This window comes from Mustela nigripes, chromosome 4 (genome assembly GCF_022355385.1).
Source record: "Mustela nigripes isolate SB6536 chromosome 4, MUSNIG.SB6536, whole genome shotgun sequence".
Taxonomy (NCBI): domain Eukaryota; kingdom Metazoa; phylum Chordata; class Mammalia; order Carnivora; family Mustelidae; genus Mustela; species Mustela nigripes.
In genome coordinates this window covers 164,864,211-164,890,348 of record NC_081560.1, presented here as the reverse complement: position 1 = coordinate 164,890,348, position 26,138 = coordinate 164,864,211, and the positions used below count along the sequence as shown (strand labels likewise).

At 53.9% G+C, this 26,138-nt stretch overlaps 1 protein-coding gene across 1 annotated transcript; it reads right to left on the bottom strand.

Annotated features, from left to right (window-relative positions):
- Positions 1-337: 337 nt before the first annotated feature.
- On the bottom strand, positions 338-6,480 carry TLX1 (T cell leukemia homeobox 1). Its single transcript, XM_059395916.1, is given in 4 exon segments — positions 338-1,414; positions 3,637-3,838; positions 5,900-6,116; positions 6,118-6,480. Coding segments are annotated over 4 exon segments (1,005 nt in total). The 3' UTR covers positions 338-1,191.
- Positions 6,481-26,138: the final 19,658 nt, after the last annotated feature.

Below are 26,138 nucleotides of genomic sequence, written 5' to 3'. Positions count from 1 at the left end.
AATAATTGCAAACACAGTGACACGCTTAAAAACTATTACCTTCATTATCTGTACCATCCCGATTGGCCACACCATCACAAACACAACACAAGCCTGTAACCCTCACACCCAAAGACAGTATATCCTCTTGGGCATTAGCTGGCCCAGGAGAGCCTAGCACTCCTTCCTTTCCTCAGGTCTGCCCTCTCTTTGTTTGTCCCTCCCCATTCCCCAGCCTGCCCCAGGTGTCCCTCCGGCAGCAGCAGCACGGAACACCAGCAGCTGCCCCAGTGCCATTTCACACCAAATCCAAATAGCTATAGGGTGCCGGGCTAGGCAAGGAGCAGGCAGCCCTGACTCCGGATCCGGAAGGTTTTATTTTTTTTTTCACATAAATTACACAAGCACTTTATAAAATGGTTACACAGAAAACACCTTATAAGTGCATAACTTAAGCTCCCCTATGAACAGGATCTGGAGAAAGAGGCTGAGTTTGTGTGAAACCTGCCTGTGCGTACCTGGGTGCGACTAGGACGTGTGATGAGGGCCTGGCAGGTCGTGGCGTTGTTGTGTGTGGGATAGTGTGTCACAGTGCGGCCGTAGCCTTGTGTTTGTGAGAAGTGCCATGCTGTTGACAATGAAGCTGGGTCGCCCCTAGCTTATGCCTGATAGTGAGGGTTAAGGGTGTGAAGGCTATGGCCCCACGGGTGCCTGACACTCTGCCATAGGTCCTCTGTGTTTGACTGTGGGTGACACCAGGAGGGACGGTGAAGTCACCTTTGGGCGGACCTTGGGGTGTCATGTGTGATGGGGAGTGGGATACAGAGGGGGACTCCCCAGAGCAAGTTCAAATGACAGCTCATGCTCTCCTCTGAGGACCTCAGGAGCTCTTCTTCCCCCACCTCCTCTGCCTCTCTCAATCCCACATTTAAAATCAGAATAAAATAAAATAGACGCAAACTGAAAGGACTCTGAACAGTTCCAGAGGGCGTGGGACCACTTAGGCGTCTGGAAAGAGGTCCCCGTCCCTGCGCTCTTTTCTTCCCCCATCAAAGAGGAAACAAGGTGGGCAGGAGCGCCCAGGCCAGTGCGGAGGGGCACTGTGTTCCCCTCCCGTGTGCAGTCTGAAGCGGGAGGGGGAGAGAGTCCTGGGTCTCAGCCTCAGCAACCCTTTGGCTGGACCCGGGTTCCTGTGGGGTGGGGCAGGCAGGCTCACTCGCAGGCTGAAGCCACCGACGTGACGCTGGTGATCTTGGTGGAGTCGTCGGACCACGGCTGCAGGTTTTGCAGGGCGAAGAGCGAAGAGTTGTGCACACACAGCGGGTCGGCGGGCAAGGGCTGCGCCAGACTCTTCTGGAAGGCCTCTTGCTGCAGCTGCAGGAGGATGCGGTTCGCCTGCTGCCTCTCTGCCTCCCGCTCCTCGGCGGTCTGCCGCCTGCACCGGGGACAAGCCGTTACCCAGGCTCCCGGTGTGCTCCCGGGGAAGTAGCCTGGAGGAGCACTGCTCCCTTCACAGCTCCCAGCTCCGGCTTGGGGCCCTTTAACACACACCCTTATCTTGAGGGTCCTGACTCCGACAAAGACTGGAAACCCCAAAAGTAAATGAAGCGCAGGTATCCCGGGGGAGCTGTGGGAAAATCTGCTAGGCCAAAGCATTTGGGGTTCCCGGTCTCCCAATAGCCTAGGAAGGCACAACTAGGGGTAGGATGGCACCTCGCCTCTCCCCAGCTCCGCTGGCCCAAGCCTGAGGCGCCCCACCCTCCCCACCAGCCCAGGGCAGAGACAAGGGCCAGCGGATTGCGAGCTGCCTTGCCTGACCTCTCCTCTCCCCCTTTTCTCTACGATCCTGTTGCAGGCTTCCTGCCTCCTGCACCGAGCCCTGTGCCCTGCGGGGACTCCCACCACGGGACCGGCCGCCTTCCTCCGAGGTGGCCCGGGGAGGCAATGACTCACTTATTCCATTTAATGCCCCCCCCTCCACCCCGTCAACTGAGATCAAACGTCTGTCTCTAAGGTGGACAGACCTAATGGGAGTCCCGGGGGCCTCCAGAAGCAATTTGTAGGCGATCGATGAAGCCGCGCGAAGCCGGCAAGGGCCTCTCCCAGCGGCGGACGCCGGCCTCCTTCCCAGCGCCCCTTCTTGCCTTTTGCTCCGTGCGTCTTTCTGTCTCTCGCCTTACCCTTCGGTCCTGCATTTCAAATGGCCTGACTAGTTTTCTTCCTTTTAGGCATTGTGTCTTTATCTCCTATTTTCTCTCACCCACACTTCCTTCGTTCTCTCAGAATTAAGAGAATTTATTTGAAACGGAAGTGGAGGTTTAATCCTATCCATTGCTTTTGTTTATTATCCTAAGACTTCTTAAGGTGCCTGGTTTTTCCTTTTCTCCCTGGGGTGGGCTATTTATCCTTGCCGGTTCCCCTCCCTTTGCCTGCTACTCTCTTCCCCTGTGCCCCTCTCTTCCAGGGACTTGCGTTGCTCCCTCCCCTTGCTTAGGCTGCAGCCTGCAGGGGCCTTGGGAATCCTAGTGCCCCAGCCTTATTCAGCTAGCCCTCACTACCCCTTTAGCCTTCCAGAGATCTGAAGCCAACCCCCATTTCTTCCCCAGTGCCAGCAAGGAGGAGGCGGGGTGGGGGGGGGGGGAGGCAGTGGCTTTCTTTGTGGCCAGGAACATGGAATGGCGGGCAGATTCCTTGCTTTCATTCAGAAAAAGAGGAAACTCCAATTCCTTTCTCCAGCTCTAGGCTCACCCAGCGGGGAGCCATGGACTTTGCCTGGACTCTCCTGCGCTCTCCCCCATGAGGCCTGAGCTATCGAGAAACTTTTTCTCCTGTGTGGAACGGAGTATGCAGGCCAGATGTGCAGGACGGTGTAGGGGTGCAAGTGAGGCACCTGGAGAAAGCACCGGTGGGTGCAGGGAGTTAGTTTGCCGAAGAGTGTGGGACGCTTTATGAGAGGGAGAGAGAGAAATGTATGTGTGTATGTGTGTGTGTGTGGGGGGGGGGTTAGTGTGGTTGTGGGTGTGTGACGGGAGAAGGGTAAATGTGTCTCTTTCTCTCACACACAAACACCCATCTGCTCCTAATTGATCCCCCTTGCAGTGGGACTCCAAAACCCCGCCACAGCCGGTGCGGATTGATTTTCCTCTCCCAGGGTGGGGAGCCTGGCTGTGTGAGCGCCCTGCGGAGCGCCTGGGGAGAAGGGAGTCAGCAGGGCCCAGGCCCGCGCTTTGGAGCCTGACGGCTCAAGCAGGAACCCCGGCTGGAGCGCAGAAACAAGGCATGGGCCATCCCACCTCCAGTCTCCGGGATGGAGTAGGCATCTCTGTTAACGCGACTTTGCAGAAACAAAATGTCCCTTAGGACTCACTGATCCCCAAAGCCCGAACTGCACGGACTGTGCTCCGCCCCGCCATTTCCCCAAGCAGCAGCGGAGACCAGCCTCGTCTACACCAGCACTGAGTGTGTCGGCCAGAAGGTCAAGAAACCTCCGGTAAAACAGAGCCGGGGCTCTCCAGCCTCGCCCCCGGCAACGGCCTCAGTTGATTCCCGTTCCCCGCGAGCCTAGCAGGGAACTGATCAGAAGCCGGCGAGCGGAGGAGGGTGTGAGCGCCCCAGGAGAGACCCAGGGGCAGAGAGCTGCCCGTCCAGCGCGCTCACCTCCACTTCGTCCGCCGGTTCTGGAACCAGGTTTTGACCTGCGCGTCGGTCATTTTGAGCGCCTTGGCAAGGGCGGCGCGCTCGGCCGAGGCCAGGTACTTCTGGCGGTGGAAGCGCTTTTCCAGCTCGCAGATCTGCAGGCGCGTGAAGGACGTGCGCGGCTTCTTCTTCTTGGGGGGCGTCCGGTTCTGATAGGGGTGACCTATACGGCGTGTTACAGTGAAGGGTGAGAGGGCCACTGGAGCGGGAGACAGACAGACGGCAGAGGCAAGCAGCAGAGCGTCAGGAGGCGTCCCAGGCCCGACTCCCCGCGATCAGCGAGCGCAGCGGCTAGACCCCAGGAGCGGGGCGGCGATCCTCCCGTCAGCCCAGCTCCAAGCCCGCGGCGGGAAAGGGCCCCCTCCCGCCCGCCAGGCCGACGCCGCCGCCGCCGCCGCCGCCGCGGAGGCCTCTGCAGCCCGGGGCTCCCACATGCTCAGCCAGAAAAGACGTGGTCGCCTCCCCAGTCTCCTTGAGGGCCCGTCTGATGCGAGCTAAAGGTCGCAGGCCCCCACTGCCCCAGGCAGCAAGAGGCAGTGCTTGGTCAAGGGTGAGGGGCTGGGTCTTGACCTGAGCCACCACAAGACACACACATACCACAGGGGCAAATTCTAGATCTATACACCCCGTCTGACACACAGACACAGGGGCAGGCACACAGGCAGACACATACAGGACACATAGCAACACAGGTGACATTCATTTCCTCAGAACCTTCTTCAGGCCTGAAGAAGATTAGGGTGTACTGTGGCTGTAGGTCCTCAGTGGAACGCCTTTCGCTAGAGACCCAAGACCAGCGGGTTCTGGGCTGAGGTTCCATTAGAGCCCTTCAGGACTGGCCTGGCCTGGGTTGGGGGAGTGCAATGGGCAGCAGACCTGAGAGAACTAAGGTTGGGGACTGGGGTCCCTTGAGTACAGGGTCCTTCCTGAAGGCCCAGAGCAGAATGGTTGTAGCCTCTGCTGCACGCCTCGCTCCCTTCCCCTGACCTAGCTTGAGCCAAGGTTCCAAGGCCAGAACAGGAGCAAGGGGCCTGGGGTGACTTGGGGCCGCCTAGCTGAGCGTGTAGCTCTAAGCTGCCTATTTCCTTTCCACCATTGGGCCTGGATCCCGAGCCCCATGGGAGTCCCACGTCGCCATCGGCAGCGGCCCGTACCTCCCGCCTCCTTTCTCTAACGCCCGGCCAGGAGCCCAGGTTCAACTCGTGGTTACTTCTAAGCGGGCAATGGAGCTGGCCTGGGCGGGAGGATCCAGGATCCTAGGAATGCTAAGGGGCGGCGGGAAGTGAGGCCGGAGAAAGGGGCCCGCTCGTGAATGAGAGCTGAGTGCCGAGTGCCGAGAGCGGAAGCGAGAGCGGAGGGAGCCGGGGCGGACGGGGGAAGGCGCGGAGCTGGCAGCGCAGAGGGTGGCAGCCGGCCGCGCCGCCGCCGCCGAACGCGTAATCGTCCCAGGAGTTGTCCCTGGGCCGCGGCGGATCGATCGCCAGCCAGGCCTGTGCATTATTCACACTGGAGGGAACAGGGCTGGGCCGGGAGGAGAGGACGCCATGCCGGGACCGAAAGAAAATGAAGCAGGAAGCTCAGCTTCACGCTGCCACCGACCTGGACGAAGCCCGCAGTCCGGGAAGAAGGGCCCGGTAGCTCTGCTGCTTTACTCAGGCTCGGGGCCTCTTCTGGGTTCGGCAAGCGCAAAGGGCGCTGGAGCTCCGAGCGCGAAGTGGTGTGTGTGTGTGTGTGTGTGTGTGTGTGTGTGTGTGTGCAGGGAACGAGAGAGGTGGGGAACCTGTTCTCTCCTTGCGTCGGATTCTGGGGCTCGCGGTCTCAGCCAGAGAACGCTGGCCGGGACGGAAAAAACAGTTCGTTCACATCGCGCCCCTTTCTCCAAGAATACCGAGCCCCAAATGCCGGTTGAAGGTAGTCCCGAAACTACATCCCCCTTTCCCTCCGCCTGACTGAGCCCAGGGACTCCGAGAGGGGATCAGGGAGAGCTTTTCAGAGTAGGGGTCCTGCGGGAGAGACGGAGAGGGGCCCAGCCTGGGAGAACTCTTGGAGCCTGGCGATTCCGCGAGCGTGGAAAGGTGGCGGCGGGCGGCTGCACTTGGGGGAACCGCCGAGAGGACCAGGGCAACCTGGTGCGCAGAGGGGGCTGCGGGGAGCCACCGGGCAGGGGAAAGGTAGCGCAGAGCCCGGGCCGCGGCCAGGCGGGGCGCGCGCGGGCCGGACTCACCTGTGAACCTGTCCTTTGTGTATCTGCGGTTACTCTCCATCCAGGGAAAGGTGAGGCCGGTGAGGTTGTTGACACCTGGCACCGCAGGCACGGAGGGCACGGTGGGCAAGCCAGTAGCCAGAGGCTGAGGGTGGGCCACCGCTCCGGCTAGCGGCCTATGCGCCGGCACCCGGATCACTCCCGCAGCGGTCAGGGCCCCCCCCGCCGCCGCCGCCGCTGCCGCCGCCGCCCCCGCCGCCGCCGGGACCGGGGCCGCCCGCCAAGGCCATGTTCACGTTGTAGGAGCCAGCCAGCGGGCCCATGCTGCAGGCGCCGCCGCCGCTCGCCGGGCCACCAGGGCCGCTCGGACCGCCAGCACCATAGGCCCCCGCGCCCCCGGCCCCCGCCCCGGCCGCGGGGCCCCCGCCGCCGTAAGCGTAGGCGCCTCCAACCAAACAGCCAAGGCCGTATTCTCCGTCCTGGAGGCGCGAGGCGGGCCCCATGCAGCCGCCTTGGTCCGGACTGTTGAGAATCTGGTCGATGCCGAAGCTGATGGGCTCCGCATGGCCCGGGTGGAGATGGTGCGGGCCCAAGTGCTCCATGCTGGCCCCCGGCCCCGGCCCCGCGGGGGGGGCCTGGGCGGCGGCGTTTGCTGTGTTTGGCTCGGGGGGCAGCGCGCAGGGGCGCCCAGGCGGCAGGGGCTCCTGGCTGCGCGAAGACTTGGAGGCGAAGTGCGCGGAGGGCTAAAGTAGGGGGGGGAGGGGAAGGAAGAGGGGGCGCCGTATTCTTCCCCTCTCTGGCTGCTCCTTCCCCTCTCCGGCTGCTTGCTAGATGTTGACTCTGGGACATCAATCACCGGGCGAAAAAGCCCGGTGCGAGCGAGCCTAGCCGTTTCGGCCGGGTCTCTCCATTGGCTGTGCGTGGAGAGGAGCGGGGTGAATGACAGCGCGGGGGGAGGGGCGGAGAGGGGGAGAGGGAGACCGGGAGCAGAGACTGATGCAGGAGCCAGACACAGAGGGACGGAGACCGAGGCTCGGAGAAGTAGTTTCAGGAAGAGAGAGAAGGGATTCAGAGACTTAAAAGGAGAAAAAGAACAGGAGGCGGCCATTCCCAGAGACCTATGAACAGACGCACCCAAGAAGGTGGAGGACAGAGACCTTTTCCCAGCCTGGCAGGAGTCTTCCCACTTTGAATTGGGCTAGAGAGGTCCGACTTGATAGGCCTCTGGGGAAGGGTGTCCGTGAGCTACCGGAGAACCTCCCCAATGTCTCGGCTGGGAAGCACCTGTCCGCCAACAAGAGGATTTACTCCAAACTTCAAGTCTGGCTTGTTAGAAAGTAGAAGACTGTCTACTCCCCAGGTATGGAGCCCAGACCCCTGAGGCAGGAAGGTGAGTTCAGGCTTGCCCTTTTTTTTAAAAACACAGGGCTAGGAGCAACTGGCTAGATATTGTTGGAAAAATCAAGAACTGTCCCAACTCAGCCTATTTAGAGAAACTGAGGAAAGGAAGACTTTCTGAGAGGCAAACACAAGTCAAGGGAGTTGGCTCCGGGCCTGCTGCCAGGGTGCCCATGCCTCAAGGTACCCTTTTCCTTTTAAATAAACAGAGTCCTCAAGAAGTAGTTCCCACAGCATGTGAGTGAATTCAGTTAGATTGCTTTCACCTAGTAACTAGCCCTCGCTGGCTATTCCAAACAAGGAACCCTTGGATAGCTATGAGGGGAGGGAGTTATTTTCTTACTTTTGGAATCCTGGGAGGGAGGTGTGGGGGATGTAAGACTGTGGGGGCTGGGGTTGGTGGGACCGAGATCAGGGCAATCCATCCGGGCAAACAGAGGCCTTTTAAAGTTTTGCCTCTGGCTGACTGGCTTAGCGCCTGGGAGAGAATGAGGAAACTCCCTTTTTCTGCTTCCTCTCTTTTTTCCCTCTTCAGTAGGGAAAGGTTTGCTCCCTCAAAGAAGCCAAGCTCTGGAAAGGATGCGGGTTGGATCCCTTGGGATCTGTTTCTGGTCTTATCATATTCAACAGGTCTTCGAGGAGGGACTGTCTCTATCAGGCAAGATGCTAGAATATGAAGGTTTGCATTCCACTTCTCAAATCTCATTACGGTCTATTTGCTTTGGTCAGGTCTGTTAATTCCACTTGAAGAGACCTCGGTGGAGGCAGGGAGTGGTTTACTCATCTCAGTCCCCCCTCCCCACCCACTGTGGAGTACCACCCCAAAGAGCAGGATATAGTCATCCTGAGTGAATGAATGAGCTTCCTTATTCAACAAATATTTATTGAATACCTTCCACGTGTCAGGCACTGTTTTTGACATTGGGAAAACAGCAGTAAACAAAACAAAGGTCCTGCCCTCACGAATTTACATTTCATAGAGGGGGTTAGACAATAAAGAAGCAAATACATTAAGTCAGATGGTGATAAGTGTTATGGAGAACACTATGAACTTTCCCAACTCTTCAAGATGAGTATTATCCCTATTTTACAGACGTAAGAAAGTCAAATTTCAGAGAGGCTAAGTGACTTGATCGAGACGGAGGAGCTGGGTTTGACTTGCATTTATAACTTAGACTGGATATGGCTGCTGTTGGAAGCCCATCTCTGTGGGAAATATCGTGTCTGGGCACCAGGCAGGTGGACAAAGGCCCACTCAGAGCAAGGCCAGATATGAAGTAGGTAGTGGTTTGGAAATGCTATGCAGAAACAGGAGAGAGCTCTATTCCCTTGCCAGTTTGCTCCTCTCCATCCACCCAATCCAGGTTTCACACCTCTACCCAGGGTAACTTTCATCAAAAATTGTTTGAACTTAAATCTGTCTCTTTCCTGCATTTTATCTTGGGGGAACTAAAGCAGAGATAAACATAAGTGTTTTCTTGAGAAAATCCTATGTGCTGGGTACCACACCACAGTGATCTCATTTAAGACAACAACTCTGTGAAGTTAATGGAAATATCTCTAATTTTTAAATAAGAAAATTGAATGAATGTTCATAGCAGTATTATTTATAATGGCCAAAAAGTGGGAACAGATCAAATGGTCATCATGCAATGAATGGATAAATAAAATGTGGTATAACCATACAATGGAATATTATTCATCCCCCCCCCCAAAAAAAAGAATAAAAAGGAAGTCCTAGTTCATGCTACAACATAGAAAAGCCTAGGAAACATGATGTTAATGGAAAGAAGCCAGGCACAAAAGGCCACATATTATATGACTGCATTTATATGAACCATTCAGAACAGGCAAATCCACAGAGGCAGAGAGTAGATTAGTGGCAGCCTGGGGTTGGAGGAGGGAGGGTAGGAAGTGCCTGCAAATGTATACAAAGTTTCTATTTGAAGTGATGAAAATAGTCTGGAATTAGATAGAGGTAATCATTGCATAACTTTGTGACTAACTTAAAAACCGCTGAATTGTATGATTTAAAGGGAATATTATGTTATGGGAATTATATTCATTTTTTAAAAACAAAAACAAAAACAAAATGAACAAACTTGCCCAAAGTTCCACAGACTGAATAATGTTGATCTGGGTTCCCCAAACCTAAACTCTTTTCCCTGGATGAGGCTGGAAAGTATGGAGAGGGGTGCATTCACTTCCTTTGAGACTGGATCACAGTGACCCTGTTTCTTTTTATTAACTACAGTTCTGCCTGCTGCAGTTAAAACTCTGTCTTTCTAGAACTCTGCCTTTCTTTCTTAGAACAACTTTTCTTTGCTGCTCTCTGGCCCATGCAGGAAACCCCCTCCATGTTCCTAACACTCTCCCCATTCCTCCCTCTGTCCTCCTCTGGATGAATCTTTCTAGCACCCATGTCTTTTTGACCTTGCCCATTTGGGCATTTGCCTTACTTACTTACTGCATCTTGAATTCCTCACATCTGGCATCAGTTGGCCAGGGTCCCTGGCAGGAGGTATCACCTTATTGGCTCAGCCCAAGGTTGGCAGAGGTCACAGCTGCCTAGTGGCCCATTAAGACTGTTGGGATGCTCTTCTCATCAAAATCCCCAATGAAACCCAAGGACATCCTGACTTTCCCCTGCCTTTACATCTGTTTACCTCTACGTCTCTTCCATACCCCCCCTCCACCCCTCACCCCCATCTCTCCGACTTGCCAGAGTCAACTTTTCTCCCAATCCAATTCTGAGGTGCTGGCCTCCCCCAAGGTGGGGTTCTTTGTGTCCAACTTGACCTCAGCCTTTGTTTTCCAATGAGGCAGTTGCTGAGGTCCTGGGGTACACTTTTCGGTCCCTTCTCTTCCTAGGAAGTTGAGACAAGAGGGTCAGGAGTCTCTGGGTTCTGGTCCCCACCCCTCCTGGGTTCCCTGAGCTCAGCCCTGCAGGTTGGAAAGTGTTCTGAAGCGGGGTAGTGGGGGCTGGGGAATGGGAGTGAGAGGAGACTCACAGGGAGCTTAACCTTAGGTGGTGCAGCTTTTGCATTTCTACAGTGTTTCTGCATGTTGTGCAGAGTAGCGCTCCTTAGGAAGGACTAGGGGAGGAAAAGACAGCAGGATAAGGCACAGTGACATCCTAGGCACCCTCAGTCACAGTAATGATCTTGTGTTGTCCACCAGTAACCCAATGTTGTTATCTCCATTTTGCAGATGGGAAAACTGAGGCACTAAAAGCCAGGAAGTGACAGGAACTAGGCTCAAATACTGTTTTTCAGACTCCAGGCATTAGAAGCTGATTTCTTTTTTTTTTCTTTTTTTTTAAAGATTTTATTCATTTATTTGACAGACAGAGATCACAAGCAGGCAGAGAGGCAGGCAGAGAGAGAGGAGGAAGCAGGCCCCCCGCTGAGCAGAGAGACCGATGCGGGACTGGATCCCAGGACCCTGAGATCATGACCCGAGCTGAAGGCAGCAGCTTAATCCACTGAGCAACCCAGGCACCCTAGAAGCTGATTTCTTAACACCAAACTTGGTAGATAGTAGATGTCCTAGCTTTGCAAGAGTCTCTCGAACACACATCTAGGTGAGTTCCAGCCCTGAGGCCACCTAATAAACTGCCCCCTACCCACATAAAGCACCACCTACTCCCCTGGCCTGCAGAATAAAGAAGTGCCTCCAATTAAGAAAGGAGCAGCTGGGGCTGAGGCTGGGGCTGGGGGAGGAGAAACAGGAGGGCTCAGCCACAGAGGGCGGGCCCCTTCAGATCCCACACGGTTCCCTCCCCCCTCTGGGAAAGACCCCTGGGCCAGGGGTTGTCCTCTAGCTTAGGGGTGTGTGTATGTGTGTGTGATAACTTAATTACCTTGTGTTTGGGAGACTGTGTGTCCATGAGGGGAAAGCCAGATGTGAAAGTGTGCATGACAGTGCGGATGGCCACTTAGATAACACTGGGCATGTCTCCAAGGAATAATTTTCTAAATTTACCCAGCAACTATGTATTGGGTGTCTATTATGTACCAGCGTTAGGCTGTTGGGATTCAACTGCAAGCAAAACGCATGTCTGTAAGGGGGCTGGGGGAGAAGGGAGTCTGGGCCATTTTTGCAACTGGATTTGTCTGTGTAAGAATGCAAGTGAATGTGTGTTTTCTGTAACAGATAAGATCAGGTCTCTCCAACTGTTCCTGTATGATGAGCACATATGATGGACTGAGGGTGTCCCTTGGCTACTGTGTGAAAGTGTGAGTGTAATCATGGTGTGTGTGTATGTGTGTGTGTGTGTGTGTGTTGTCTTATTTTCTAGTGTAGCTGTCAGCACAATGGCCATATGTTGGACTATGGGTGTGGAAAAGGGGCGACAGGATATGCCCAATAGATACGCATCAGGGACAGTGAAGGACAAGCTGAGAAATGTGTAAGGGGAGGTGTGAGATGAAACAGTTCATGCTGGGGCCACTGGGATCTGGATTTTCAGCACCAAAGGGGCCAGTTCTGCCTTGCTCACCCGCCTCGGGAAGGAGGCAGAAAATGGAAGGGTTGGTGCAGCTGGGGATGAAAGCACTTAGAGACCCACCCAGTAAAGGGCACCCCACTTCCAGGGTGTGTGGGAGGGGGTTCTGTCCAGGAAGCTAAGTTGAGGAAGGAGGGAGTGAGCAGGTCAGGCTGGTTCTTGCCATACACTCTGTGATTTCTCAGGGCTGGGGGTAGGGGTTGTCCAGGGCCAGCCCCGGGTGCTTCTACCCAATCCTTATAGCAACAGGGATTGAGGATCTCTCCAACATGGCAGGGCAGGCATACATTTCATCAGTGGGGGCACCCCAGCTAAACTGAAAGCAGAGGGACAAGGGACAGACCTTTCCTGCTGCAAGACACACCTCAGCTGTCACCTGGGTTAGGAGCCAGCACCTTTCTTCTCCTCCTGCCCCTACCCCAAGGCCTGCTTGAGCAATGGGGTCATGAAGTCTAGGCCCTGCCCTGTAAGGCTTCCCCTTCTGATATAAAGGAAGCTATTGGCTCCATCACCTCTGGGCATCAAGCTAGGGCCTCAGGCTTCTCTCTGACCAACTCCCTTCCAAAGGAGGCCTGGACACCCTCAGGTCCTGCCATCTAGAACTGCTGCCCTTGACAGAATATATCTTTGATGCTTTCGTTCTCTCAGGATGCCAGAATGGGGAAAGAGTTGGGCAGGGGGTGGCCTGAGGTTCAGGGGAGGACAGAGCTCTGTGGTCCTGCCATCCCCTGAGGGGCTCCCTGGGCACCGACATTGGCTTCCCACCACCAGACCCCAGGAGAGCACTCCAACCTAGGACCCAGGACCACAGGCACACCCCAGCATGCCCATCCTTGGCCTCCAACCTTGGCCTACCCAACTGACAAGTGGGTCTGAGCTGGTCCGAGGAATTGTGGAATTTCGGGAGGCAGAGGGCATTCCACTGCCAGCCCCTGAGTGTGGTGTGGGGGAAGGAAGGAGTAGGGAGGGCACTACCTCCGAGGGCCCTTACCACCTTCTAGGCACCTACTGCCTGCGCTGGGGGCTGGCAGGCTTTTTGGGATCCGGGATGGGCAGGCTAGAGTTCTGTGGGTGTGCGATGCCCTCACTCTGGCCCCTCAGTCAGAACGAGGGGTTGGGAGGGTTCCAGCTGGACCACAAACCTGCAGTGGCCAGATCTACTCAGATTTCTCACCTAATTCAGCTCCCCAGCCCTCTAAGAGTGTACATTTGGGTCGCAAAGGAGGGGCGGAAGAGGAGGGGAGACACCTTCCAGTTCCCAAAACCCAGATCCGTCCAGGACTCTGGTTGGGGAGCCTGAAGTTCCCCCGGTCACCCAAAAGAGCTTGGGCCATCTGGAAATTTCCGCAGGCGTTCAGGGCATGTCGGAAGCTGCAGGCACTGGCTGAGCTCCGGCCACACCGCACCTGGAATGGAAAACCAGTCCAGCTCAGACCCCCGCAGGCTGAGAGGGCCTGCCCCGCGCTGCGCGGGGTGCCGGATGAGCTCGGGAAGTGTCCTCAGCCAAATTGAGCCTGAGCTGGGGTTTGAAATCAACTCGCCAAGCTCCTCCTCCATTAGGGCCGGGATGGGGTGATGGGGAACGAATTCCAATTCCTCCTGGGAGTCCCAGTTGCTGCCCCCGAGGTTCTGGGTTCCACGCTAGGTCCTGACTGCACATGGCCCCCGCATAGACACCCTGGCAGACATAACCAACACCCGAGGCTTTCCAGATACAGCGCTGGAGCAGATCCAGCACCCTCTCTCAGGCCCAGAGTCACAGACCTTGCACACAAAAACGCACACTCCTGTGTGCAGTCCCGACAGCCGCTCTGGAGGCCTCTTCCGCGTGTCCCCATACAGGCACACACAGAAGTTGCAAACCTACAGGTACACTGGCTTCCTGCGCCTCAGATAAAAAACACATCCCTCCCTTCAGGCACACATTCTGCCGGCCGCATTGGGCCCACAAGCAGCCGCACAGTCTCCCAAATTTTCGGGCGAGGCCGAGGGCAGAGAGGGTGGGGGAGGGGGGAGCCGCAGGTGCCAGAAGTTGGGGTAGGGGTGCCTAAGGGGGAGGGTCCGTATCCATATGTATGGGTTCCGCACAAAGAGCAGCTGCCCTAAGCTGAGCCCCGCGGGCCCGGAGTCGCACCGAGGCGGCAGCGACCCAGCTAATTGAATTAGACTGGCCAGGCCCTGCCACCCGCGCGCCACCCGCGTCCGCTCTGCCACCCGTCCCTGGTCGCCGCAGGCGCTCGTTGGGTGCCGAGGGACGGATTGAGGGAAGGAGGCAGCGCCGCCTGAGCCCCTGCCCAAGGCGCCCTCTCCCCCCGGAAATAATCCCATTGTTCTGCGGGCTGCGTGTGGCACGGGGCGCCTGGGATCCCCAACTGGACTGCCACGCTGTGATTAATGGGACGGCGGCGAGGGAGCTGACACCGGGAGAGCCCGCGGCCGTCCTCCGCCCACTCTTCTCCCTGGTTCTCAGCTGCCTTGGTTTCGGGTGCCCCTTCCCGACCAAGTCTGGGGAAGTGAGGGCCGAAGGGGGAGGGAGGGCAAGGGGCCACCGGAAATTAGACCAGACGACATCTTAGTGAGGAGGGGCGGGCTGCTGCCTTAGGGCGGGAGAGCTGTGAGTCCCTCTGTACTGGGGGTGCTGGGGATGTGTGTGAATGGGGCTTCAGGGTAGAGTGTGGGGTCCTGTGTGAGATGTGCATAAGGTATGGGCTCCAGCACTGCCTTGGGTCCCCAGGAAATGCCTGCTGGGCACCTGCCTTCTCATAATGGATTTCCACGAGGCCTCACCCCAAACCCCACCCACATCCATCCCCCCACCCCCCCGCAATTGATAGTGTGGCTCCTGAACCCATCCCCCACCTCCCTGTCCCCACCTTTGTGGAGAATGGTTTCCAAACACAGGCATCTTTTCCTTCAGCTCTTCTCCGTCTCTGACATCCTTCGCCCCTCCATTGAGTCCCTGCTGGCTGGGGAGACTCACAGCGCCCTCAGCCAGGGAAGCTCCCTGACCTGCTGCTGGGAAATAAGTCCTCTGTCCAAGGCGACCTTGAGTCCCTGAGGTTGGGAGCGCCTCTGAATGTCTGTCCTGCTCCAAACAGCAAGTACCCGGGGCCACGCCAGAGTCCCGGCTGGCCCCTCAACACTGATACCCACTCACAGGTGCTCTCAGCACCAGGGACACCTCCTCGTGCAGCCAGCTCCACCCAAGGGCTGTGGAGTCCGGGGCTCTCAGGCAGCTGGGCACATAGCCATGCTTCCAAGGCCATGGGGCAAGTTCACCTCCTCACCTTCTCCACCCAGAAGCAGGACACGTAGGACTAGCCCAGCATGTGTGTGTGGGGGGTGCCTAAGGACTTTGAGCCATGGATCCTAGGAGGGTAGAAGAGGATGGCCACCGGGAGAACCTAGGGCTTTGGCCATCTACGGGTCAGCACTGCTACTGAGACCCTGTCCCAGCAAGGACCTCTGGCCCCCAGACTTCCTGCTGGCTGTTGCCCTCCACCAAACCACCCAGGTGATGCAGTCAAGGCAATGTACCCTAGAAATCCAGCTAGGGGAAGGAGTGAGCCCAAGCTGGGGGCCTCGTGCCCACCAGAAGGGCTCAGTGCATCTGGCAGGGACCAGGGCCCTTTGAAGGAGTGACATGAAGTGGGGCAGTGGCTGGTGCCTCTCTCCACACCCTCTTGCCCCGATACCCAGGGCCCCAGTGAGGTGGTGGAGGTGGGGGGCTTCGGTCAGGCGCAGGCCCTGTGGGTCACCCTGAGAGCACCGGGCGCCAACACTGCCCACTCTCAGGCTGGGGCCAGGCCTCGGCGGCCCTCACTGTATTTCCTGGGACTTTTACTGCAGCACCAAGATGAGCAGTGACATCCCCCTCTCCCCTTTCATAAATATTGCATCTTCCCAATGCAATTACAGGAGACGGAGCGGCATGAGCGTTTACTAAATAAGATTATGGGGCAATGCTAATGCAGTTTATGTCTACGTTCTGACACCAGACAAACTCCCTATTAATAACCTCTCAATGAGGTGGGAGGCTCTGAAGGCAGACCCTGGGGCTGCCCAGGGCCCAGCACTAGGTAAGAATGGTCACAGAACGGCCAATCCGTGCTGGGTGTGGGGGAGGGGCTCGCAGGGCTCCTGCCCTCCTCTTTGGGACTCTTGGCTCAGAGTTCTCTCCCCACTCCTTAGGAGGCAACCTGGGCCTCCACCCTCAATTCCAGAGTCGCACTGACACCCTACTTCCTCCACCTCACTTCTGTTTCTCAAGTTTGATTTGGGCTGGTGCCCCTCCCCTCTGTTTGGAATTCCCACCACTGGAGGGGCCCAGTTCCCTCCTCTAAAGGATGCAAGGCACATTCTTCTCTGGCTTAGGAACCACTCACCATTGCCTATGGGAAAATCCACGCCCTTTATCCCACCATTCAAGGCTTTCAGTTTACTGTTTCACAGGTAGTCCCCTCCCCCAGTCCCTGGCCACCATGGACCACTTTGCATCAACTGAGACAAATACTCTCACACCTTTCCCCTCACACCCATCTCCTCAGTGCAATGCAATGACAACACCCACTTCTCCCCTACCCCAAACACACACACACACACACACACACACACACACACACACACACATCCTATTCCTCCTACTTAAAAAGCTACGTCAAATTTCTGCCTCTCCAGGCATATTTCATGAGTCCAACTGGCCAAGAGCACACAAGTCTTTTAAAAAGTCTTAGTTGTTGCTGTAGATTTGGAGTCACGCACACATGGTTTGGAGTCCCAGCCATGCTGCTTTGTAAATCCGTATCAGAACAGATCAATTAACTTCTCTAGCCCTTACTATGTTTGTTTTTGTTTATCAAATAGGGACAATGGACTCTGCCTCCGATTTCAGCATTGTCGGACTCTTTGGAGTTCATTGGGTGTATCTCTGCTTTACTATCTTCCTTATTGTAATCAAATTTGTGTAAAATGTTCGCCATCCCTACTTGTCTGGGTGTCATTGGAACTCAATGTTGTTAGTCCTGCTTCGTTTCCCAGAACAGTCGATGAGCTTCTAGAACTTGTAGAACTCTTCTCCTTGCCTCCCTAATTTCCCTCCTCTTGAGGCTTTTTTTTTTTTTTTTAAAGATTTTATTTATTTATTTGACAGAGAGAGATCACAAGTAGGCAGAGAGGCAGGCAGAGAGAGAGAGGAGGAAGCAGGCTCCCCGCTGAGCAGAGAGCCCGATGTGGGACTCGATCCCAGGACCCTGAGATCATGACCTGAGCTGAAGGCAGCAGCTTAACCCACTGAGCCACCCAGGCGCCCCTCTTGAGGCCTTTTTAAGGTCTCATTGAGAGGCTAGGGCTGAGGCAGTAGAGACAAGTTCTGGAAAAACAGAACAGAACATCAGTGCAGCAGAAAAGTATAAGCAGGATTTCAAGGTCAAGAGAGCCAGTCCCCTGCTTCGGGCCCTGGTGCAGGCTGGTCATTAATGCAGCCCTGGGTTCTTCTTGGCCTTCAAATAAAAAGACATTTCATGCCCAAGGACCTCAGTAATGAGGAACCAGGGAGGGGCTGGGTAGCCTGCAGGCTCAGCAAAACCTTCCCCACCTCAGAGGCCTTCCCTCCTACCTCCCTCCTCCTCCGTCTCTGAAGTCAGCGAATCCTTTCAGCAGCTTCTGGAAGGAGGTTCCTTTGCCTTTGGAGCAGGGAGAGAGATGAAGGGCTCTGGCAAGGCCTCTTTAGAAGCCTCCTGGAGGGACGCCTGGGTGGCTCAGTTGGTTGAGTGGCTGCCTTCTGCTCAGGTCATGATCCTGGTGTCCTGGGATCGAGTCCCACATCGGGCTCCTTGCTCGGCAAGAAGCCTGCTTCTCCCTCTGCCTCTGCCTGCCATTCTGTCTGCCTGTGCTCACTCTCTCTTTCTGACAAATAAATGAATAAAATCTTAAAAAAAAAAAAAAAAGAAGAAGAAGCTTCCTGGAGCCTTGCTCCTCTGCCGTCATCTCTCTACCAAGGACAAACCGTCTTTACCTCAGAGAAGCCGATCGTTCTGTGGGGAAAGGCTGAGGCCCAAGGCCTGGAGGATGGGGACAGTGCTTTACCATCTTCTCCAGTCGCTCATGCCTTAGGACCAGGGCAGCACCTGATCAGGCTGGCACATACTTACCACTAACTCTAACCCACTGTTTGTGCCCTGGGCTACAGGTGACTTGGCTGAATGCTGCAAACCTGTCTGAGTCTGTCTGGGCCATTTGGATTTACCACAGCATCCCTTCACTTATTTGCGAAACCTTAGACTTGACTCTTTTTTCTATTTTCCCTTTCTCTGTACCTTACCTGTCCTGTCCAGTCTCCCTGCTGAGTCTTTTCTTAATACTGATGGACTGAGAAACTTCCTAACCAGCCCTTTACCCAACTTGTACATTGTGTGCACACAAACACACATGTAAACTCAGAGGTACATGCTGACCATTACTCTCAAAAATACTTGAACAAAAGTCCTGCGCATGACCCATGGACCCATCATGAAGTCCTGGAGCCCCCTGCGCAGACACGCATCTGTGCTGTCTCCCCCCGAAAAGCATGCATGCAGAGAAAAATACGACCACATAGATTAGCAAGTTTGCACAAACACACAACCAATCAACGTGCCAAGCACAGTTTCTGAAGTTGGTACTGCCGTCGAATATTCCAGAGTTTTCCAGGGACCAGGGAAGTCCCTTCTTTTATCTTTGGGGGCAACTCAGTACACATAGGGTAAAGTATGCTCAGGGGTATTTGGCACTTATAGGATTGTATGACGGGATGAGGGAAAAACCACTCCCCACAACAAACCGAGCTCAGAGTCCTTCCAGAGGAGTAGGAGGAGGACACATCTGAGCAGAGGGATGTGGACTTGTAACTGGAACCAGAACCTGCCCTTTGTCTTCACTCTGTAAATCAGGTGAGGATGCTAAGGCAGGAAGTAAGGACTTAGAGGGTGGGCTTCAAAGGGGCGTGGACTTTGAAAGAGGAAAGGGGGGCGCCTGGATGGCTTAGTCAGTAAAGCATCTGCCTTCAGTTCAGGTCACAATTCCGGAGTCCCGGGATGGGCTCCATGTTCAGCGGGGAGTCTGCTTCTCCCTCTGCCCCTCACCCCACTCATGCTCTCTCTCTCTGTTGCACTTTCTCTCAAATAAATAAATCAAATCTTAAAAAAGAAGATGGAGGAGGGGAAGAAAAAGAAGAAGAAGAAGAACAACAACAACTACAAGTTCAGGGAGGTGGTGGGGGTGGGTCAAATAGGTGATGGGGATTAAGGAGGGCACTTGTGACGAGCCCCGGGGATGGATGGAATTGCTGAGTCACGGTATTGTGCACAGGAAACTAATATAATGCTACATGTTACCTATACCAGAAAGCAATCAATCAATATTTTTTTAAAGCCCAATCATAAAAAAGAAAAAAAGAAAAGCAAGTTTGACCAGATGTTAAAATATTTTATTATAAGGCAACGGAATGAAAACTGTGGATATCAGCACCAAAACAGACATTTAAATCAATGGGACAGAACAGAGCCTAGAAACAGACCCAGCTACACCTGGATTTAACATAGGTGTTAGAAAACAAAAAAGAACGGAGCCTAACTCAATAAATGGTTTGGGAAAAGCTTTGCCACTTTGAAGAGAAGTTATTTTATTTTATTATTATTATTATTATTATTATTATTTCAAGTAGTTGCCATACCCAACTGGGGCTCAAACTCATGACCCTCAAATCAAGAATGGTATGCTCTACTGACTGAGTTAGACTGGTTCCCTAGAGAGAAGTTATATTTTTGTAAAATTTTATTTATTTATTTGAGAAAGAGAGGGAGCAAGCACAAGCAGGTAGAAGGGTAGAGGGAAAGGGAGAAGCAGGCTCCCCGTTGAGCAGGGAGCCTGATGTGGGGCTCAATCCCAGGACTCCAGGATCATAACCTGAGCTGAAGGCAGAGGCTTAACCGACTGAACCACCCAGGTGCCTCAGGAAATAAGTTATTTTATATCACATAAAATTAAGTATGATAAGATTAAATAACTAGGATGATGAGTAAGAGATGTAGATGCAGAGAAATATGGGTACAATGCAATTTTACAGTTTGAAGATTCAAAGACTGTGTGTTCTTCCTGAATGCAAGTGGGGAAAAGTACAGATCTTAACTGAAAAGGATCAAGAGATGAAACACGACTGATGTAAATAATCAGTGTTTCCAACTCTTGGAGCTTGTTGAGAAGGTAGGAGTTCATAAAGCGGGGAAAGGAAAGGGATGTGAGTGCTCCCATCTCATCCTTGCACACGGACGAGAAGGTGGTGCTGCCGTGGAAGGGCTGGGACTCCAGGTGCTCCAGGCTGAACGGAGGGACAGACCCTGGCAGTAGGGGGATCCAGGACAGCTAGCTATGAATACTTGCTATCTTCTGATCTGGCTCCTAAACCTGGCCCTGAACCTGAGCTTCCCTGCCTCCAGGCCAGACTGAGACACCCTAAAGACCACACTGCCTGGGTTCCAATTAAAGTTCTCCACTTAAAAACTAGGTGAGGGGCGCCTGGGTGGCTCAGTGGGTTAAAGCCTCTGCCTTCGGCTCAGATCATGATCCCAGGGTCCTAGGATCGAGCCCCACATCGGGCTCCCTGCTCAGCAGGGAGCCTGCTTCCCCTCCTCTCTCTGCCTGCCTCTCTGCCTACTTGTGATCTCTGTCAAATAAATAAATAAAAATCTTAAAAGAAAAACAAAAAACTAGGTGACCTTGGACTAGTAACTTAACCTCACTGAGAAGCAGTTTTCTTATCTGTAAAGCTGGATAATAACAGTAATTACACAGAGAATAATGCGACGATTTCATCAGCCAACTCCTGGAAACCTACAGAACCGTGTCCGGCCTAGAGTAACTTCTCAGTAAAACTTGGTTACACTTCTGGTTCAGTTTGAAGGAACTCTAAGGGAGGAGGCAGAAAACAGCATTTTTTTTTAAAGATTTTATTTATTTATTTGATGGAGAGAGAGATCACAAGTAGGCAGAGAGGCAGGCAGAGAGAGAAAGGGAGAAGCAGGCTCCCTGCTGAGCAGAGAGCCCGATTCGGGGCTTGATCCCAGGATCCTGAGACCATGACCTGAGCCGAAGGCAGAGACCTAACCCACTGAGCCACCCAGGTGCCCCCAGAAAACAGCATTTAATTTCTCTGATGCTTACGTCTTCTGGGTCTCTGGTTGGCTTTAAAGTCTAGCACACCTGGCTTTCTCCCTTATGTTAGCTGATGAGGCAAGAGAGACTTGACCAAGAGGGAGCCCTTGGTGTAGACCAAGAATCCAGTGCTGACACACAGGGCTCAGCTGCCTCATATTCCTCCTGCCTACATGCCGTACCCACCCTGGCCAGAGCTGGCATGGATGGCCTTCCCCTACCCCCAGGGGCCAAGACCAAACCAAATCTCCCATCTGGGATTTAGGGGAAAATGGGCTTTGTGCTTGGGGGATAAAGAAGTGGCAGGTTTTGAACACTTGGCTGCAGGCTCTGTCCCACTAAGCAGAGGTAACTCCCCAGCCGAGGACCAACTGAAGACAGGAGCTCCCACCAGAAGTTTCCAGGCATACAGAAAAGTGCGGATGCTTTTCTTGAACTGTGAGTCCTCTGGCTAAGTCAGGCTCAGATGGGGGGACAAGGTATAGTGGGTCCGTTTCCTGTCATCCTTCCCCTTATGTCCCTCGCACAAACCTGGGAGTGTCCTTTTCTTTGGGTGAAAATTTTGTTTATTGCCATATTATTTTGTTATTATCACTGTTATTACAATTAAACAAGGTGGGACTTCCCCGGATGGACTTAGTGGCCACTTAATGGCCCCCTGGAGGAGCAAAATTGAGTGACTTCTGGATGGAAAGACATGAGGGCAGAGATCTTTGAGAGCCAGTTTGAAAAGCACTTTCTTCTTCTGGGGACTAGACCAGGTAAACCTCTAATAGCCAAGGAGGGCTATGGAACGAAGGGAGTGTCAAGCCCGGGAGAGGGTGCCCAGAGGGTCCACTGCAAAGAGAAGACAAGGGGGAGGCCTGGAAAGGACTGAGGCTCCTTCCTGACTCCCCAAGTGGCGCCAACCCCATATATGTGCTCGGAGAGTTTTGAATCCAGAGTCAGGGAGGCTGATTACCAAGAAACCTTCTTTCCATTCATCTACCCATTCATTTATTCACTTACCTGTCCACGCAGTCTCCTCCTTCGTTGAGCTTTGCTCCAAGCCAGGGACGGTGCCTGCCCTGTGTGAGCTAGGCTGGCGCCCTAAGAAAGGGGTTCAGGGGGAACCCCTGGGGGGCAGGCCCAGCAGTACCTTCACGGCCATCAAAGCCAGAACTCAACCTTTCTGGGGCTCTAGTGCCTTTGTCGTTTGCCTGTGTTTGTTTGTTTTTGCTGACCCCTATTTGTCTGTAGTTTCTGGTGGTTAGAAAAACAAGCGGGGCAGGGCTTAAATGGGAGAAAGGGCAAGAAAGTGTGCGGGTCTCAGAGCCCAGGAGCAGAAGTGTCCTGGAGAGGCACCAGGAGAGATGAGTCTGGGGAAGGAAGAACCCAAAGTCAGCCCTCTTCCCTGTCCCCCTCCCCCACCTACGTTGCCCTCACCCTCTCCCCAGTGTCCCCCACCCAACCTTCTATATGCCTTACTCCTTCCTCTCCGCCGCTCCCTTTAAATGTCACCTACCACTCCCCCTTGGGAGTCTGGCCTTGAGCCTTGGGTGCTGGAGAACTTGGGCTGGGCCTGAGCAGACCCCTCCCTAATGAGCTTTCATCTTGGGATGAGCCCTGGCCTCCAGGGGTCAAAGGTGGCAGCTTTATTTACTCCCAGCCCTGCTCTCTCCGCTCTGGCGCTTTCATCATTTTGTTATAATGGAAACAGCCGATGGCCACAGGCGGCGCCCTGGGAGAGACCGCCGGCCGGCTACCTCCCCTCTCTGCTGGCCTCCAGACACACAGACACTTGTAGCCCTCCAAGAAGGGCTCGGATTTCTCAACCAAGTAGAGCTTTGCTCTCAGGACAGTTTTCAGCTGTCGATTTGATCACATTCCTGTGTCTGCCTAGAGCCTGTGCTGGAGAGGCTGGGGGTTGGCCAGCCTGTGAGAGTGGGCACGGATGTGAGGAATAGGTACGGTGTGCAAGTCTGAGAGTGCGTGGCATGTGTGTGTGTGTGAGAACGTATGCAACTGTGTGTAAAGCATGCGTTTCTGGGTGGATGTTTAGACACGTATGTGTATACTGATAGTCACATGTGTGAGTGTGATGAGAACAGGCATATGTGCACGAGAACCTGGGTGTGTTTGTGTCTGTGTGTGTGCACATTTGTATCAGAACCTTATAAACGAGCCTGCCTGTGTGCAAGCCCTTATAAGTGTGTGTGCATCTCTATGTACAAATATCATTTGAGAATGTGTCTGCACAACATGGGTAGATCTGAGAACTCTAATGTTGGGCAACAGAAGGCAGACAAAGAAGTTAACAGACTCTGTCAACATTTGTATAAAGTATAAAAACAGAAAAAGTAATCTATGGTGTAAAACGTCAGAAGAGAATATTGTGCTTGGAGAGCGGGCCAGAAGGGGCTCCTAGGCACTGATAAAATTCTACTTTTTGACTGGGATGCTGTTTACATGTATGTGTCTGGTTGGGGCGATTCACTGGCCTGTATACTCCTATATAATGAGAAACCATAAGGCGTATATAATTTTACTATCTGGATATATAATTCAATAAAACATTGGTCCAAAAAAATTGAATCTGAAGACTGTCCTCACATGCCTGTGTCACTCACCTTCTCCAACCTGCCCCTTTGCCTCCTTCTCCTCCTCACAACCCTTGACAGTGCTGGTGTCTATGCTCAGGAAAGGCCAGTGTCTCCTGATGGCCAAGACACCTGCCCAAATCCAGCTCCCCTCCAAGCTTCTCCCCCCAGCCTTCCTTCTTACCTCTGTCTCACCTTTCTTGGTCCCCTCTGGGAACTCAGTGACCCACCCCCTTGGAAGGCAGCGTCCTGAGGGCAGAACTTAGATGGGAGAAGATTTGGCCACGCTGTCCAGGAGGTAGGGGGGGTACCGCTGATGTCCTGGAGCGTGTAAGACCTGGGGTGGGGGCGGGAGGTATTGGAAGGCCAGCCACGCTGCAGAAGATCACACTGGGAGGCAGGGAGCGGCTGCAGGGCATTAGTTAAGTATGGCTTTTAATGAAAGAGAAACCTTGAGGATCTCCCTTTGAAAACTCCCAAAAGTGAGCCTTGGCTGCACTATTTGAGCTCTCAGGATCTGGTTTCTTAATCTGTTAAGTACCAGAAAGCTCTCTGGTTTCCGGCACTATCCCTGTGATTGTCTGTGCCTGGGTGTCTCTTTGCTTACAAGACGGTGCGCGTGTGCCTGCAGGTGGTGTGCGTGAGTGTGGGTACACTGGTACCTGTGTGAGTGGGTGAGGTCCTGTCTGATACTCAGAGAGTGTGCTCGTGCTCCATGCAGGAGGCAGGGTAAGTATATCCCATTCCAAATTACTTTGCTCTGTGATTCCCACAAACACTTGCTGAGCTGTCCCACTTGGGGGTTCAGAACCTGTGATTTCTGCAGGTTTCCGGGACATAGGGTCTATACTGGGAAGGGGGCTGTGGCTCCAAGGAGGAGATCAGCCGGCTCAACTCTCTCATCTTCCTCCAGGTTGGGTTTATTCCTTCCCCTCAAAGGCTGGCACCTGGCATGATACCCTAAGGAACCTGGCTCTGTCACCTCGGTGCCTGGCCCAGGTCCCTCCCCCAAGCAGGGCTCCTCCAGCCCTTTCCCAAACCTGCTCAACCCGCCTGGCAGCCCAGCATCTCCCAGAAGTACCTCTGGTGCCCCTCTTCCAGGGAACACCCATCCCACTGGTATCAGGAGAGGCAGCAAGAATGGGATGGGGTAGGGGGGAGGGCAGGCTGATCCCTGCGGAAGGGGTTGGGGAAATTAGACTTGCTGCTGCAGGGAAACCTTGAGGCTTCTCTCTGGATGTAGCTTGTCGGGATGTAGCTTGTCGAGCCCCACCCCCATTGTCCCTGGTTCCACTTTGCTGCCAGCCTGAATTCTCCTCCTCACCTCCAGCCTTAAAGATTCAGTCCTCCCTCCTGGCTCAGCTGACATTCTATCGGATTGACCCAAGGGGGCAATTGGGGCATTGTCCTGGAATGTCCTAGAAGTACAGAAGGGATGAAAGCTAGATGTGAGTCACCCCTCTCCTCCCAGGGCTCCCTTTGAGGACAGGTCCTGGCTCTGGATCAGCAAGCACAACAGATCACTGCAGCAGGGTGACCAGACAGACCAGGAGAGCGGACCTACCCCACCATCTCCCCTACCTGACAAGAGACAAGCTGGAACAGTATCCTTCTTTTAAGAGTATTAGAAACACTCACAGATGCACACACACACAAAATTGTTGAATATTTACGTGCCAGGGACTGTTCAAAGAGTTTTATAGAATCCAGCTCATTTTAATCTTGGTAGCAATCCTATAGAGTAGGTACATTCATTATCCCCATTTTAAAGATAGGAAGACTGAGGCACAGAAAGGCCAAGTAACTTGGTCAAGATCATATCTCCAGTAGAGAGTGGATTCAAGATGCCAGCCCAGGCAACAGGACTACTGAGCCTGTGCTGTAAACCACCACCTATAATGTGTGTATAATTACCCTTCAGGATCTATACACCCACTCGTACTTAGAGGAGGCCGGCTCACGTGCGTAAAATTATATGTACATAGAAACATATCATTACCCAGATGCTAATCACACCTAACATTTATACAGCAATTTATTTACAAATCGCTTTTACACCTAGATCCAATGCCCACTAAAGAAGGGATTGTCACTCTGTTAACAGACAGCAATTAAGGCTGCCACTTACTGACTCAGCTGAGGCTCAGTTATTTGGCTGGAAATGGTTTATCTTTTTCCTTCCTTCCTTCCTTCTTCCTCCCCCTTCCTTCCTTCCTCCCTCCCTTTCTTCCTCCCTTCTTTCAGTTTATTTCTTTGAGGTGTGGAGCACAAGCCAGAGCAGCAGAGGGAGAGGAAGAGAGGATCTGAAGCAGACTCCATGCTGAGCAGGGAGCCAGAAGTGGGGCTCGATCTCACAACCCTGAGATCATGATCTGGGTCAAAATGAAGAGTCAGACACTTGGCTGACTGTGCCACCCAGGTACCCCCCCCCTTTTTTTTTTTAAAGATTTACTTTATTTGTTTGACAGAGAGAGATCACAAGTAGACGGAGAGGCAGGCAGAGAGAGAGATAGAGGGAAGCAGGCTCCCTGCCGAGCAGAGAGCCCTATGTGGGGCTCGATCCCAGGACCCTGAGATCATGACCTGAGCC